Source organism: Elephantulus edwardii, unplaced genomic scaffold (genome assembly GCF_000299155.1).
Source record: "Elephantulus edwardii isolate Elephantulus edwardi_28Jun2011 unplaced genomic scaffold, EleEdw1.0 scaffold00008, whole genome shotgun sequence".
NCBI lineage: Eukaryota > Metazoa > Chordata > Mammalia > Macroscelidea > Macroscelididae > Elephantulus > Elephantulus edwardii.
Window position 1 is genome coordinate 12,621,849 of NW_006399758.1, and position 16,074 is coordinate 12,637,922.

Below are 16,074 nucleotides of genomic sequence, written 5' to 3' on the forward strand. Positions count from 1 at the left end.
CTGTAACTCCCACGGGTGGAGACTGCCCATCTTCCTCCCTCAGAGCTGCTGATGGACAGTGGAAAAGAATTTACTGCTAAAGGACCATAGAAATATTATGCAAGAAGAGAGTGGTACATATCTTCTTGGAGTTATAATAAATTAGACTTAAGAATCAGGCTTCAGGGGATTAATAGCAGATGAACTTTGCCAACCATGGGGTAGTTAAAAGAAGAAATTAGTTCCTTCATGGTTTCACATATATAATAAATTGGAAGATAGCACAACCTGAAGGCTTCCTTTGATGAAAAGGAATGATATATGGGAAATTTGAAAGCAATCAGCCATTGGAAAGTATGTAAAATACTGTCCTACTCAGACACATTGGGATTGCTATGAATCAAAGGCAACTTGACCATAACTGGTAATTTTGGAGTGGCATTATTTTTGCTAAAAACAATTCTTTTAATCAGTCCTTGAGACTTTAATATCTGAGGGAGTGGGTGGTTCTCACTCTGCCTTCCCACAGTTTAAACAGTTCAGCATTTATTTGTAACTCTTGTGCTCAAGTTAAAAAGCACAGAATGTTAGTCACGCTCTCTAATGGGCACACTAGTCAAAAGACCTGAGTACAACTTCAAGCCTTTAATGAAAAAGAAAAAAATAATTAATAAAAAACTTGTCATTAGGACCTGAGCTAATAGCCGAAAAGTGAAATCAAGGTTTAATTATAGAACCAGGTGGACAATAGGCCAGCAATTCTCAAACTCTTTGGACTTAGGTTCTCTTTATATCGTAAAAATCATTAAAGTCCTCGAGAGCTTTATAGTATGTATGTATGTATGCATGCATGCATGCATGCATGTATGCATGTATGCATTTATGTCATTTACAACGTGTTGCTGCTCTGTACCATCCAATTTGAATTGATCCATAGCTGACCCTTCAGCGGGTTTTCAGAGGCAGTTAGACGTATGGGAGGAGATTGCCTGTCCTTCTTCCACAGATCAGCTGGTGAACTTGGACCATCAGCCTTCGGGATTGCAGCTATAGTGCAGCTTCTTGATGTTGCGAAAATGAAAAAAGAACATTTTTTGAAAGTTTATTAGTTCTTTTAAAAATAACATAAAAAAGTAAAAATTGTGATAACAAATCCATCACCTCACCCACCCCTGCTGCCACCAAGTCAGTTCCAATGCATAGCTGGACACTACAGAACAGAGCAGAAGTCTCCATAGGTGAACAGGTCCTAGTCTTTCTTCCACAGAGGGGCTGATTGATGTGTTTTCATTAATAGCCCAATGCTTATCCACTGCATCACCACAGCTCCTTAAATCTATGCTATGGATCTTAGAGGGCGTTTTTTTAATGAAAAAGTACTCTATCTTCCAACCAAATAAATATATTGATGAGTGAAAGGTAGTGTCTGGTATTTCCCTCCCCGCCCCCCCAAACCTCTGGAATCTTTGGCTGAAACAGAGTGAACTTGACTCTAGTCTATTGAAAGATAATGTTTTTGTCAAAGTATAGATATAAGATGCACCATGACATAAATTAATGACTGAAAAAGAAGAAATGCATTAAAAGCTATTTCAGATAGTTGTGGATAATTGTCTTTGACATTTCACCAACACTTGACAAGTGGTACCGTCGTAAAGGTTGATTCTACAAGTAATTGGAAACTGTGCTGTTGTTAGCTGTCATCTAGTGAGTCGTAGGTCATAGCAACGTGTTGTACAATGGAACAAGTCTCTGCCCGCCCTGCACTAGCGTCACAGGCTTTGCTACACTTGAGCCCATTGTTCCAGCTCTGAGGTCAGCTCTTATCATTGAAGGTTATGCTCTTTTTCACTGACTTTACCAAGCGTGATGTACCTCCTGATAACATGTCCAAAGTATGTGAAACAAAGTCTTGTCCTGCTTCTCAGGGGCATTTTGGCTGCACTTCTGATTTAGATTTGTTTTTTTTTTTCTTCTGGCAGCTCACAGTATAGTCAATATTCCTCCCCAACAACGTAATTCAATGGGGTCAAGTCTTTGTAGGTCTTACTTTTTCATTGTCCAGATTTTTTATGCATGTGAGGTGATTGAAAATACCATGGCTTCAGTCAGGTTCACCTTAGCCTTCGAAGTGATAGTGTTGTTGCTGTTATGTACTGTTGTGTTGGAACCAAGTCATAGCTCCCCCTTCAGTGGGAGGCAATATGATTGCACAGGAGATTAACTGTCTTTCACCTGTGGAGCCACTGGTAGATTCGAACCGCATGCCTTCGGGTTGGCAGCACAGCTCCTTACCTCTAGATCGTCATGTTTCCCTTTACAGTGATAGTATAGCTAAAACTTTATCAACGAATTTTTCATACATTACAATGATCATCTTGCACTTTGATTGGATTATTTTTAAACTCATGTATGATTTTGTAACATTGTACATGACCATTTGGTAACTAGTTGTTCACTGAATTATGCAAATATTCAAAACATTCACATATTTCTCCAATAAAAAAAAATAAAAATAGTGTTTTTTAGTGTTCCCAGAAATTCATCAGAAAAGACTTCATGTGTTGGCAAGCTGTCAAGCTTATAGTACCTGATATAGTTTTTCCAAAGTTCTTATTTTCTGTCAAAAGCTAGAATTTTATCATTGGCAGCAAATACCATAGGTTGTTTTCCTCCAAATGGCAAGCTCATTTCATTCACTTAAAAAAAATAGCTTCCAAATAGCCAAGTGCAAATAATCCTGTCAAGTAAAAATGGTGCTCTGTGAGGGGAAAACAAAGTAGCTAGTGCAGTTTGCAAAATCACAAAAGTGCTTTTCCTCAAGACAACCATCATCCTTCACTCTGTAGCTGTGGTGCTTCATGTGTCATAAAACAAATTTAAAAACAACAACAATACTAGTTGTACGAAGACAAAAGCAGTTACATAAACACCATCAGTGCAAATCTCAACAAAATAGGAGGGGAGAAAGAAGATAAAGCAAATAAAGTCATAAGAGTCTTATAAAAATATTTTGACCTGCTGTTGTGTGTTATGTGCTATGTACCATCAAGTATGAACCAACTTATAGTTGATCCTCCACTGGGTTTTCAGAGACTATAAATGGCAGAGGAGTTTGCCCATCTTTCTCCTGGATTTGAATTGCATGCCTCTGGGCTAGCAGTGCAACTCCTTACCATTAAGCTACCACAGGGCCCCTTGACCTGGTGGATGTCCTTAAAAGAACTCAATCAAAATAAAAAAAGTCATTGCTGGGGAGTGGGAACTGTCTAAGCTGTGCATTTTCAGAGGCTGTAAATCTCACAGAAGGAGAACACTCATCTTTCTCCTTCAGAGCAGCTTGTGGATTCGAACAACAAAAGAGAGGCTGCCTTTTGGTGAACAGCCCAACTCCCTACTAACTATGCCACCAAAGAGTGCTTCAGACTTCCCAGATTACACTTTGAGAATCCATGTGTAAATAGACAACATATGGTCACTATCCTCTTTGCTTCGGTAATAACCGGCCAACTGAAGAAAGTTTGCTCAAGACAGACCACCACCACTACCCCCCCCACCAAGTCTGTGGAATGCTGAGATCTTTAGTTTTGGTTATTTCTGGACAAGTTTATGTGAACCAAGATTTCTGTCCAGGTGGCATGAAGACATCAAAGTAATTTTTCTCCCTAATAAATGACTTGAAATTTTAGTATTACATTTGTATTTTTACTTAACCATCCTTCACAAAAGACTAAATTTTGACAGGTTTTTGTTGTTGTTGTTGTTGTGTACCATTGAGTAGGAACCAATCAATAGCTGACCCTTCAATGGTTTTTCAGAGGGATCCAAATCACAGAGGAGGAGATTGCTCATCCTTCTTCAGAGTAGCTGGTAGATTTGAACCACATGCCTTCGAGATTGCAGTGCAGTTTCTCACTAAGAAGCTACCACTGCTCCCTACTAAAGATACTTGTCCTTCACCACAAAGGACCCAGTACACATCTTGCTCTGGTCTTCTTTGCATTGTTTCTATTAGAGATAGTTTGCCTCGCCCCTCTTTTCCTTCTAGAGTTAAAGACCAGGCAGTGTTCTGAAGGTCATTTTGAGTAAAGAATTGTCTTGAAAGATTTCCCCCCCCTTTTTTTAAAAAAGAGTGATGTGGCTTAGTCAAGGTAAATGGGACAAAATATGAACATCTCCTGCTGGCTACACCTGCCTGAAAGTACATTTCTCTTCACCACTCAATTTCTATATTCATGTATACATCTGAGTTCCCTGAATGAATAATAAATGGCTGCAGAAAAGTAGATCCCTTCCACATCTTTAACACACAAAAGGGAGGGTCCTTTAATCAGTAGAAAACCACAGCTACTCTTATCTCCCTTTTCTTTGTTAGGAAATGACTTTCAATGTAGTTTAGACAAGGTAATCATAAAGCTAATTATCTTTTTCCTGAAGGAAGAAGTAAAGTAAATAAGAGAAGGAAAAGGTTTACCAGTCACATTGAGTGGGTTCCAGGTAATGTTATCTACATTCCATAGTCAGGAATTTTCGGTTTAATGTGTGTGAATTTAAGCTCCAACTGCCATTGTTTCCTTAAAGCAGTGGGGCTCATTGGATCTTTCTGGTCACTTATGTCTGCAGAAATTGGTTTTTATAGTATAGCAGCAGATGCCAGAATTCCCTTACCTCCTTTCTCATCCACCCTTGCAAGTTGGAGTCTTTAAGAGGTGAGGAAAGCTTTGCTATTTAAAAGAACAAATCTGTAAGAAATCTCTCTATTCCACTACTTAGCCTGACACACTCTGTGAGAAAGCCACTATGAGGCATCTTAATTCTTTAGTTTTCCTGTCCTTTCAGGCTTGTTTCAGCTTTCTCATGGTTTAAAACAAATTCACAGAAACCAAATAGTCAGTGCCAAATAATTGCAGGCATTCCGTGTTCAGCATGCTCGACCATCACTGAGCTAACCCTGAGCTATTAAAAACAAGACTGTTTCTTCCTTATTGACTTTCCGAGAATCAGGGGGTCAGTTGGAACTCCCTGGTTTGTTGCTTTGGAAATAATGTAGTCAGTGTGGTCGTGCTGTAGACGCTGGAGTTTTGTTTAAAAATCTGTTTCTGGTGAGTTTGTCTCTCACTGTTGAACACAAAGCAGAGTGAAGTGTCTATGAAGCACTCATAACACTTAAAATAATAGGAAGGTGTGTGTTTGTGTAAAGCACAATGTGTGTGGCAGGATAAACGGTGCACAAGCATTCTTGTCATCCTCTAGAATTGAAGTCAGGCTGTTAAGCATTAGACAGTGGCCCTTTCCTCTAGCTATACCGTGCTTACATTTAATAAATTAATTCACTCACACTGTCTTTTTAATCTTATTTATCTGATGCCAATTTATTTTTGCACATGAAAATATCTCTCCTCCGGTGTGTGGGGACAATGACATAGGCTCTTACCTAATTAATTTCAAGACAGCTTAAATTCCCATATAGATCTTCTCTCGCACACAAAATAAAGATCTCGCCCTTGCACTCACCCCGCCCCAAATGAGCCCTGTGTTGTCTTTCAGACGTCCAGAAGGAAAGCATTCCTCAGGTTACTGTTCTCAAATAACAGAGGTGGTTTTCCAGCGCTTTCAAAAGTCTCCTCCTGTGAAGCTTTGCGTGGTTTTTTGGGTTTGTTTAAGGGGTTTTGGTTTTGTTTCTTTTTTTAGTTCTTCCTTATGGGTTTCATTATATTTATTTTGGTTTTATATGTGAGAGTGCAACTGTTCACCTTCAGCGTCAGAGCCGATCTATCACTTTGCTTTGCAGGTTTAGCTGCGCTGCGGCAAAGCCAAGCCTGGGTGCTGGCGGCGGCGCGCGGTGCTTCCCAGTAGTGAGGCTGATGACTGACAGCCAGAGGAGGGCTCTGTTCTCGGTGGCGCCGCCGCGCGAGCCGCCTGAGCAGGAAGGTGCATGAGGCGCGCAGCAGGCGCGGGGTGCGCCGAGCCACCTGATTAGGAAGGCGCGGGCTGCGCGCACCCAGCGAGGCTCATCAGGCGGGGGCTGCACCGAGGGGAGGGACCAAGGAGGCACCGCTTCCCCTGGTGATTGACAGGCCAGGTTAGGAGCTTTTCCGAGGCTGGGAAAAGGAGGTCTTCCTGGTCACTTCCTATGAAGTCGCTGTCAGCAGAAAGGACTTTTTCTGGATAGTGAGTGGCATAATGCAGAGGACAAATGACAGCTTTGGTTTCATTCAGCTTGCTAAGTACTCAGTATTGCGTGCAGGTGAGTTGATGCTCGCTGTCCACATGCAAACAACCATCTCCAGCGCACTGGGAAGGTTCACTGTTCTCTTTTAACACCATTGTTAGTTTGGTTGGTTGGAGATGTTTAAAGTACTATTTGCAATGTGCACCCTACTCACAGCTTTATTCATTCATTGTTACTTGGAACTGATTATGAAATATGAAATAAAGATAGTCGAGTTAGTTGGTAGCAGTTCTAAATGTTGCTTCCTTTTGCTTCTTCTATGCAGCAAGAAAGGGAAATATACATAAATCTAAATCTGCTGTTTCAGGAAACTGCTTCAGATCGAAAGCCTGTTTCAAACTCCGTGACTGATACATCTAATGTGTTGTGGTTTTGTTTTGTTTTGTTTTTCTTCCCCTTTCAGGACCCTCACCTGCAGATATTCTGAACACCTCTGAATGTAGAAACTGAGAATTCAACCAGGAAACCTAACTCAAGGTATTAACTCTTGTCAGAAAAGTCTTCTTACATGTGAAATCTGCATTGGGAATCCTATTTTGGCAGTAGATTGAAATAGAAAAAGTTGGAGTGAGAAAAAAGGACAAAGCGAATGTGCAGAATAATCTAGTATATACAAATACTCCCCAATGCCTGGGAGGATTTGCTGCTTCTGACTCATGGGCAGCCCGTTTTCTGCCAGTTTAGCTGCCAGTTGGGACTTACTTGTAGCACTCTTTCTGCAGCTTTGTTTCTGTACTTGAACTTATTTGAGTTTCTCCCTCTCTGTTTCCCTACGCCCAGACCTTCAGAGACTAAGGAGCCTGGGACATCGTGTCAGTTGTGACATTGGACCAAATACAATGAAGTATTCTTGCTGTGCTCTGGTCTTGATTGTCCTGGGCACAGAACTGCTGGGAAGCCTGTGTTTGACTGTCAGATCCCCGAGGTTCCGAGGGCGGATCCAGCCGGAACGGAAGAATATTCGACCCAACATTATCCTCGTGCTGACGGACGATCAGGATGTGGAGCTGGGTGAGCTGTGAATTCTTCACTTGATAGTCTCTTTTGTTCCAGTCACTGTGCCTCAGTCTTAGAGATGATAGGAAAAGAGCATTCTTATTTCTTGAACGTAATTATAGTATTTTAGTCAACAGCCTAGCTTATAAAGTAAACTTGTATTATGTATAGGGCATTTTCTTTGTGTTTCACCAATACTTTGGGGATCTTAAGTTTTTCAGTTGTCCTTGGAGACGCCTAGGAGAGTAGGAGGGTAAAGAGATGAGTAAACTTAAATCCTAGAAGTCAAGAATTTGATTATGTGCTTTAATGGAAATGTAAGGAGAAAGAGAATTATTTCAATGTGAGATTAGGACTGAGATTCTATACCATATATATGAAGTCAGATACTCTGAGGAATTTTTAGTGGTTGTTAGGATTCGTGAAAGTTACTTACGCCTTCTTCTAGTAATTGCTCAGTAATTGGAAAAAATAGCATATTTATTATATTAATCTTTTTACTACTAGCTCATCCAATATCTTCTCAGCTCTGATGCATTTCTGAAGAATTAGCTCACTTGGGTTCATTGAAAAGAATTTTACTGGCAAAATGTGGCATGTTTTGGTCTGCTAACCACAAGGTCAGGGGTTTGAATCAGCCAGTTGCCTCCAGGGAAATGAATGAGGCAGTCTTCTCCCCTAAAAATTTATAGCTTCAGAAACCTAAAGGAGAGTCACCATGAGTTGGAATCAGTGAGTTTGGGTTTGGGGGAGAGGGTTGGGTTCATTCTAGAGCACTTGGAGGTCAGTGAAAAATCTGTTGGATCTTAGGTAACTACTGGTTCTCATCTGCTGACCTTTAATGGACCATCTCTAAGGCCTTAATCATTGCCTAAGGTCTAGCTCTTTCAGGGATCTTCTCTATCATAACAGATAAAACACTTGCCCTTCCACATTTTCACCACCCCTCCACATTTCTATTTGGGTCCCAGATCCCTGGGTTTACAGACATTGCCCATCTAAGTTTCTAATGTCCATGAACTTAACCATCCATGATGACTTTAAGCTCATTGCTAAGAGAGTGCCCTGGGCTTCTTTATCTCATGCCTCTGACTTATCTCACTCCTCTGACTGGATTTCATGAGGATAAAGCCTTCCATGGAGGGAGGTCTGGTACCCTAGTGGTAAGAATCTGTGCTGCTATCCCAAAGGCACATGGTTCAAACTCACTGGCTCTCCACCTGAGAAGGATGGGCAGTCTCCTCCCATGCAATTTACTGCCTTTCAAAACCCACGGGAGGGTCAGGTATGGTTTGGTTCCTACTTGATGGCAAAGAGCAACATGCTGGGACTAGTTCTGCAGAGAAGGGAACTTTGGTTTCCAGATTTAAACCAAACCATGGCATTTCAACAAAGAGGACTCCTTGGTTTCAGCTGGAAGGAAATGCTCTGAAAGTCACTAGGAGGGATTAGTGTAAAGTTTGTTTGCAGAGTCCACTTCTCATTTTATTTTGAAACATAAGTATTGATTTTTTCCAAGTGACATACCAAAATGAAATCTTTTGGATATGACTTTTTTATGTATGTGGCTAATAGTTTTAATATCTTTGTGTACTTACAGAGTGATTAAAAAGGTGGCAAACACATTTGATCTCACCTTCTATAACATCACTCACATCCATCCCTTTCCCTGCAACCAAGACCTTTAGGACCTTCTTATCCCTCTCAGTTCTACTGTCATCAGGGGTCCACTTCTCCCCTCCCTTCCTCTCCTGTCCTGGCCTCTGTTGCCTGTTCACTCGGTTGCCAGAGTTCTATTTTAAGTATCTGATCAAAACACTTCTCTGTTTAAAATTGGATTCCCTTTGATGCCGGGATTATCCTCTCTTCAGGCAAATGAACTCTGCACCTTGTTGCCCCTCTGCATCTCAGTAGGGCCCTGTCTCTTTCCCCCACAGCCCCGATGCTTTATGGAAGGTATCCCCAATCCTCAAGGTGTTAGGGGCTTCATCTCCCTCACCCTTGTTTCATACCTTGCACACCTCACCTCCTATGCCTTCTTCCCCTTTCTCCTCCCGGAGCATGCTCTCCTTCATGACTGGTACAGATCTCTCTCACCTGAAGGTTGTTCCTTCCTCAAAATCAACCTCCCCACCAGTGGCATGACTGGAACTTTTCTTTGCATCATCTCCTAACCCTGAGTCTATTTCCAGCATAACTTTCACTTCCAAAGTGGTCTCTTCTATTTTTGTCTAAGAGCAACTAGCAGGACAGTATTTATGTTGCAATCCTTGGTGCTCAAGCTAGTCAACAACTATTGTTGTTAGGTGCCATCAAGTTAAATATGATTCATAGTGACTTTATAAACAATAGATTAATAGGCAACATCATGACAGATGGAGAAAAGATTGAAACTGTCAACCACTTCATCTCACTGGGATCCACAATCAACATTCTTGGTACCAGCAATCAAGAAAATAGGAGATATATTGCACTTGGAAAATCTGTAGTTAAGGACCTCTCCAAATTATTGAGGAGTAATGATGCCATTTTGAGGACTAAGGTGCATCTGATTTAGGCCATGGTATTTCCAATCCCTTGCTATGGATCTGAGAGCTGGACAATGAGTAAGGATGACAGAAAAAGAATTGACACTTTGAGCTGTAGTGTTGGAGAAGAGTACTGAACATCCCATGGACAGCCAAGAGAACAAACAAATAAGTCTTGGAGAGGGTGTAGCCAGAGTGCTCTTTGGAGACAAAGATGATAAAGCTTCACCTCACATACTTCGGGCATGTTGCTAGGTGAGGCTATTCCTTGGAGAGGGACATGATGCTGGGAAAGGTGGAGGATCAGCGACGGAGAGGAAGACCCTCAACCAGGTAGACTGGCACGGTGACTACTGCAGTGGGCTCTAGTGTGTCAGGAAGTGTGAGGATAGGACAGGGTTCTGATCTATTGTATATGGTCACTATGGATCACACTTGACTTGACTTGACCTACCCATTACCCTCTATTAGTTTCCATTCAAACTCTTTTCTCCTAGTGGGCAGATTTGAACCTCCAGTCTTGCAGATAGCAGCCCAGCACTTAGCCACAAGGGTACCTCATAATAATGTATAACTCAAGTCAGGTTTCTGAGGCAGTAAATGGCAATGAGAAGAGACCGCTCCTTTTTCCCATTTGAACTGTAGAAGAAGACACACAGTCTTTGGTTTAGCAGTGCTGCTCCCTGCAGGCCACATGAAAGCTCTCTCTATTCATTATACTCACTGCCATTGAGTCAGAACTGACTCATCTGGCTCTCCAATGGGTTTTTAAAGGCTGTAGATTGCAGGGGAGGAGACTGCCCACCTTTCTCTCTCAGAGGCGCTGGAGGATCTGAATCACCAGAGAGATAGCGCCTTTGGGTTAGCAATGCAATTCCGCATGGAACTAGGGCACCAGGGTTCCCTAATATTACTCACTCGCTTTTTGACATCAAGTTGTAACTGACTCACCTGGTTGGCAGAGCAAGACGACAATGAAGCAATGGAACAACCAGCATGGGAATTATGAGACTCGCTGTACAATTCACTGATTGTGAAGATTGTCCCTAGTATCACTGAGCAACTTGTATAGGAATTGAATGAGAGCCCAAACTGCTGGGAAAGCCTTCACCAAAAGCATGATAAAATATTATTTTTAAAACAAAAATGTATATAGAAAAGAAAATATGAACTCAAGGTTCCGTTCTCAACAGAGAAGTTACATTCTGGCAATAGTTACTGCTAAGCAGAGACTTTATCCTTTTCCAAGGCAGCCTTTTATAATCATGTTTTCAGAGTCCTTTTTGAATCCCACTGCTCTCAACTATGGTTGAGTTTTTATTTAAATGTAGTTATGTTTGCCAAATGCTCTGGAAAGTCTTTGCTTATGCCATATATATATATATTATTTTTTTTTTAATTTACCCCTGAAATAACTGCAGACAACTTCCACTGTGCTTCCAGTATAAAACCCTCGTGACACAGTGGCTGAAGTGCTTAGTGACAAACAGAAAGATTGGGGTTGTTTAAACCCACCAGCCTCTATGTGAATGAGTTATGTGGTAGTCTGCTTCCGTGAGGATTTTTAGCTGGGGAAGCCCTCCAGATGATTTTGCTCTGTCTAATAAAGGCACACTATGAGCTGGATTCAGTGCAATGGCAGTTGAGAATGGTGGCGGTGAACACCTTGAGGAAGATACAACATATTTAGAAAAGGCCAAAAAGAACAATTATAAGTAATATTATACCGGAGAAAAATGAGCAGTCCCCTCCTGAGCTCTGGTGACCTAGTCTGTAGGGAAATGCACTGCTAGCCCAAAGGCCATACCTCTGATGGTTCAAATCTACCAGAGTCTGTGAGACAGAAAGATGGGCAATCTCCTCCTGTGCTCTTTATATACAGCCTGGGACACTCAGTGGTACGTCAAGTAAGCTATGACTCAGCTTCAACTTAAAGACCATGAGTGAGGGAGTCTAGTGGAAAGAATAAAACAATTCTCCTTGTCTAAGAAGACAAAGACTGAGAAGGACTTTAATCCAAGTTATGGAATCAAAGTGCTGCAACCTTGCATATGTGTATCACTTAATTAACAATTTCAACTTAAGGACCATGGGTAAGTGAGTCTAGTGGAATTCTTTTCCTATGTGAAAAGAATAAAACAATTCTCTTTGTCTAAGAAGACAAAGACTGAAAAGAACTTTAATCCAAGTTATGGAATCAAAGTGCTAGAACACTCCCCCACCCCGAGAATATTTATTTATATTGTTGTGATTTATTTGTCATCCCAGCTACTGGTCTGAGTAAGACAATGGCCATTATTCCAGAAGGCAAAGTAATCTGCAGAAAAATGAAATAATCCTTCTGGATTTACATTTCTCACACCCTAAGATGCTGTTCAGTTATGCCTATATCTGAAAAGAGTTTTGGCTTTTATCCTATGCTGGTGAGTAGAATGGAAATTCTGATGGCCTGATGAGTAAGGAGTTGCACTGTGAACCCTAAAGCAGACAGTTTGAAACCACTTACTGATTCAAGAGGGAAAGGTGGGCCATCTTCTCTCATGCAATTACAGACTCTGAAAACCTATTGGAGGGTCAGCTATGTCTTGGTTCTGACTCAGCAGCATATAATAATAACAGTAAGTAGAATAGCTGTACTTGTTCTAAGATAGGAAAACACCTGTGGAAACTATCCACATAAAGTATAGACTAATAGGGACCCAACTGGCATCAGCATCATTATCAATTATCCTGATTGTAGTTAAAACCAATCAAACATTAAGCTTGATAAAGCAGATGTGTTGCTGTTTATATTATTCTCAACATTTAAAATATTTTAAAAAGAAAAAAATAATCACTAAAGAAAAAATATTACATAGTGCCACTTGTGTGTGAAATATCTGGAATAAGCAAATTTATAGATGGAAAAGCCAGTTAGTAATGACCAAGAGTAGAGGGAGGGTGGAAGAGAAAGTCACAATTATGAAGCACAAGACCATGTTATTGTCAATGGAAAAATCTGGAGCAGTTAGTTTTGATTATTGCCCAATATGATGAAAATAATTAATGTAAAATAATTGTACCATGTAAGTGTTGAAATGTCAATTGTAGACATGTATATGTGTATATTTAATTGAAGACTATATGTTTATAAAAAGGAAAGAATAAATACTTGCATTTATAAATGTTTTAAAGAAAATCATTTAGAAATGCTTCAGGGAGTCCTAATTTTGATCGCTTGAGCTGTAGAGATTAGACCTTATTCTTGGGAAATGATATTGATGATAACATCCTGTTAACTCCAACTCTGATGTTTTTTTGTGGCTCCTAAGTTGAATTAAGGATTCATACACAGATAAAGGGATATAGCTTCTTTAAAGCAGAAGCCACAAATGGGGTATACAGCCCTGGGTTAACTCACAGATGGATTTCACATGACCAGTGCACTCTAAAATTGAACCAAAACTTTAGAATCATATGATTTCATGCAAACCTCTGAAAATCTAGATTCTGACTTTTCTAGACTGTTCAGAAGGAGGGCCTACATTCCCATGAAGCAGTTAGATGGTTGAAAGACGGTAGGGGTCAATGTTGCCCCCTGTGGACTGGGCCTGCACCCACAGGTCACCACAGTGCCACTCCCTGTGTTGCCCCTGACACTAACGCCAAGTAGAAGTTGGTATTTGTCATCATTTCATACTGTTGTTATTCTCATAAGTAGGAAATAGTTCTATAGATTCACATCCCCAGGATATGTGAAAAGAAAAAAAAAATAGTGAACAGCTAACCTTATTCTACACACAATGGAGACTTCATGCAGTTCTTTACAAGAATGCAAAGGCCGTTGATTCTTCTTATGCCTGGCTGGCTTCATTTGCATACCTTGTCTGTCCATTCCAACAGTCATTTTCAGTTCCATTCCTCTCAGTAACTAGTGTCAGCCTTTAATGGTCTTTTGCTCTTTGGGGGAAAAATTATGAGCCTTAGGGAACTGGAAACATTCCAGGTAGATTTATTATCTGCTTCTTGTTCACTTCTTCTCCATTTCTTCACCTTCTTTGGTTTTAGCTAAAAACATCTGGGTTTTTAACATACCAATTCCATAGTTTTGGGTGTTGTTTATATATATATATATATATATATGGCATAATGTTTTATCATTTTGCATACTCTCAGAAAGAATATACTCAATAGTTTAATAAAACCATTTTTAAAATAGTGACTATCACTTGTTACTGTTCTAATAACTATTGGTGTGTGATAAGAGTAAGAATATACTTAATAAAATATTCTTTTCTTCCTCCTTCTCTCCCCCTACTTCTCTTTATATATATTTATATGGAATTCTGATGCCTTAGTGGTAAGGAGTTGTGATGCCAATTCAAAGGTACACAGTTCAAATCCACCAGGTGATCCACAGGAGAAAGATGGGTAATTTCCTCCTGTGCAATTTACTGTCTCGGAACCAACTGGTTAGTTATAAGTCAGTTCTGACTCAGTAGTAAACAATAACAAACAAATATTCATCTATAAAATATAAGTATATATAAATATTTATCTATAAAATAGAAGAGTTCAATTTATCTTAAGATTTTCAGGTGATTCAAATCGTTACTATGTTCACCTGCTACCCCTGCATCGAACACTTTGAATCCACCTGTTGGTCCCACAGAAGACAGGCCCTGGTAGACTGTTTCTGAGGTGGCGGCCATTGAAGACTTTGCAGAGCACAATTCTGCCCTGCCACACATGGCTCACCGTGGGTCAGAGTAGAAGCAGGTTGTCATTGCCACTCCTCACACAGCAGACGGCTGCAGTCCTGGTGGAGGTGGTCTCTCTAGGAAGCCAGGTGCACGTGAATCCCACATGTCTAGCATTTGCATAAGTGATGAAAATGATGATATTTGTTATTGCATTTCTCATTTTGTGAATCTCCCTGGACCTGCTAAACAGTTGAAAGGTTTGCATTGATAATCAAAAGCTAAAGAATAATCAAGAATGCTAAAGATTTGCTATAAAATTTTACATATTATTTGAAACCTCTTTGTGATTTTGGCAAAGTTATTCAGATTAATGGGACATTTTCTCCATCCTGACCTTTTTCACAGAGATGAGTAGGGAGGAAGTTAGTTGGCTTGTGTAGAATGATTTAAATTTCTTGCCACGGTCTTGGCCAGTGCCAATAGCCCATCACACGTTCCATTCAAGGCCCTATTCCTAGAACCTTGTTTTTGGGTGTTGTTTTTTAAAAAAAATCTCTGCAAAAATTGCAAAGTTGGTGGACTGCACAGGATTTCAGAGTGCTGCCACTTCTCCTACTCTCAGTAACCACTGGCCTGACCACCCCAGTATCCTGGTCCACAGCTGATTACTTTTACAGCTGCCCACATCCCTGCAGGAGCAATGGCAAACGTCTCCAGCCCCAACATGGAATTCTGGCACTGGAACAACTTTTCTTGGCAGTGCTGGGCTTCAGCTGTGCCCTGAACCTTCCTTCTCCTCGAGCCAGCCCAGTCAGCAGTGCCCCCACGCCAGCTCCAGGAACCTAATTACACAGCAGCCCTGTCCAATCGTCCACCTGGTGGGATGGTTTAGAGCAACAAAGTAGCCAGGCTCTTTGCCGACAAAATGGGGAGATGATGTGGGGGAAAAGGAAGAGAAGCGATACCTTTGATATTCTTACTCATAAGCCAACATCAACATTTTCAATATTAAAGCATTGAAAAAAAATAATTTGCCTCTTTCTTTTATCCCAGTTTTTGGAAGCCAGATGTGGATTACATGGAGAGAGATGGAAAAGGCAAGAGAAAATAAAACACAAAGGGAAACCACCACAGCCTTTATAAATCTCCTTAAGTGCCGCCTTTAACAATGTAATGACATGTCCTGGTAGATAAGCTAGTCCCATTTCACAGCTGAAAAATGCAAATCAAGAGGCTTTAGATGGCTCATGAGTGCCCTCTGAGATTCCCACCCCCCCCCCCCCCCCCGAGTCCAGGGTCCTCTGTCTTGTTATCTTCCTTGTGCTCCATCTCATAATCTTGTTCTGTGTTTTCAACCTTAAACCCATATCATTTCTGTCATACAGTGTTCCGTTGTCCATAAACCAGCACTATTTGCATTGTAGGGCACCTAAGTCCTAACTAAGACCTAAAGAAGTGAGCAACTGAAGCTTCACACACATAAGAGAAAATTTATCCCCTCCACTATTCTTGACAGGTTTAAATGCCTGTAAGTTATTGTACAGAATCATTTTTTGTAGTTTCCCAGTGAAAAGCCATGGTTTAGTCACAGTGGCAATGGATACAATGCAAGGTAATGAGATTGACCAACATCAATCCTTGTACAGTCATAGCAAAA

General features: G+C 40.7%; 1 protein-coding gene across 1 annotated transcript in view; it reads left to right on the top strand.

Moving 5' to 3' along the window:
* SULF1 (sulfatase 1) overlaps nt 1-16,074 on the top strand; it is a 272,953-nt gene that overhangs the window by 178,433 nt on the left and 78,446 nt on the right. The window contains exons 4-5 of the mRNA XM_006880534.1: nt 6,615-6,688; nt 6,992-7,222. Of these exons, the coding sequence (XP_006880596.1) occupies nt 7,051-7,222 (172 nt within the window). The 5' untranslated portion in view covers nt 6,615-6,688; nt 6,992-7,050. The remainder of the gene's footprint in view (nt 1-6,614; nt 6,689-6,991; nt 7,223-16,074) is intronic.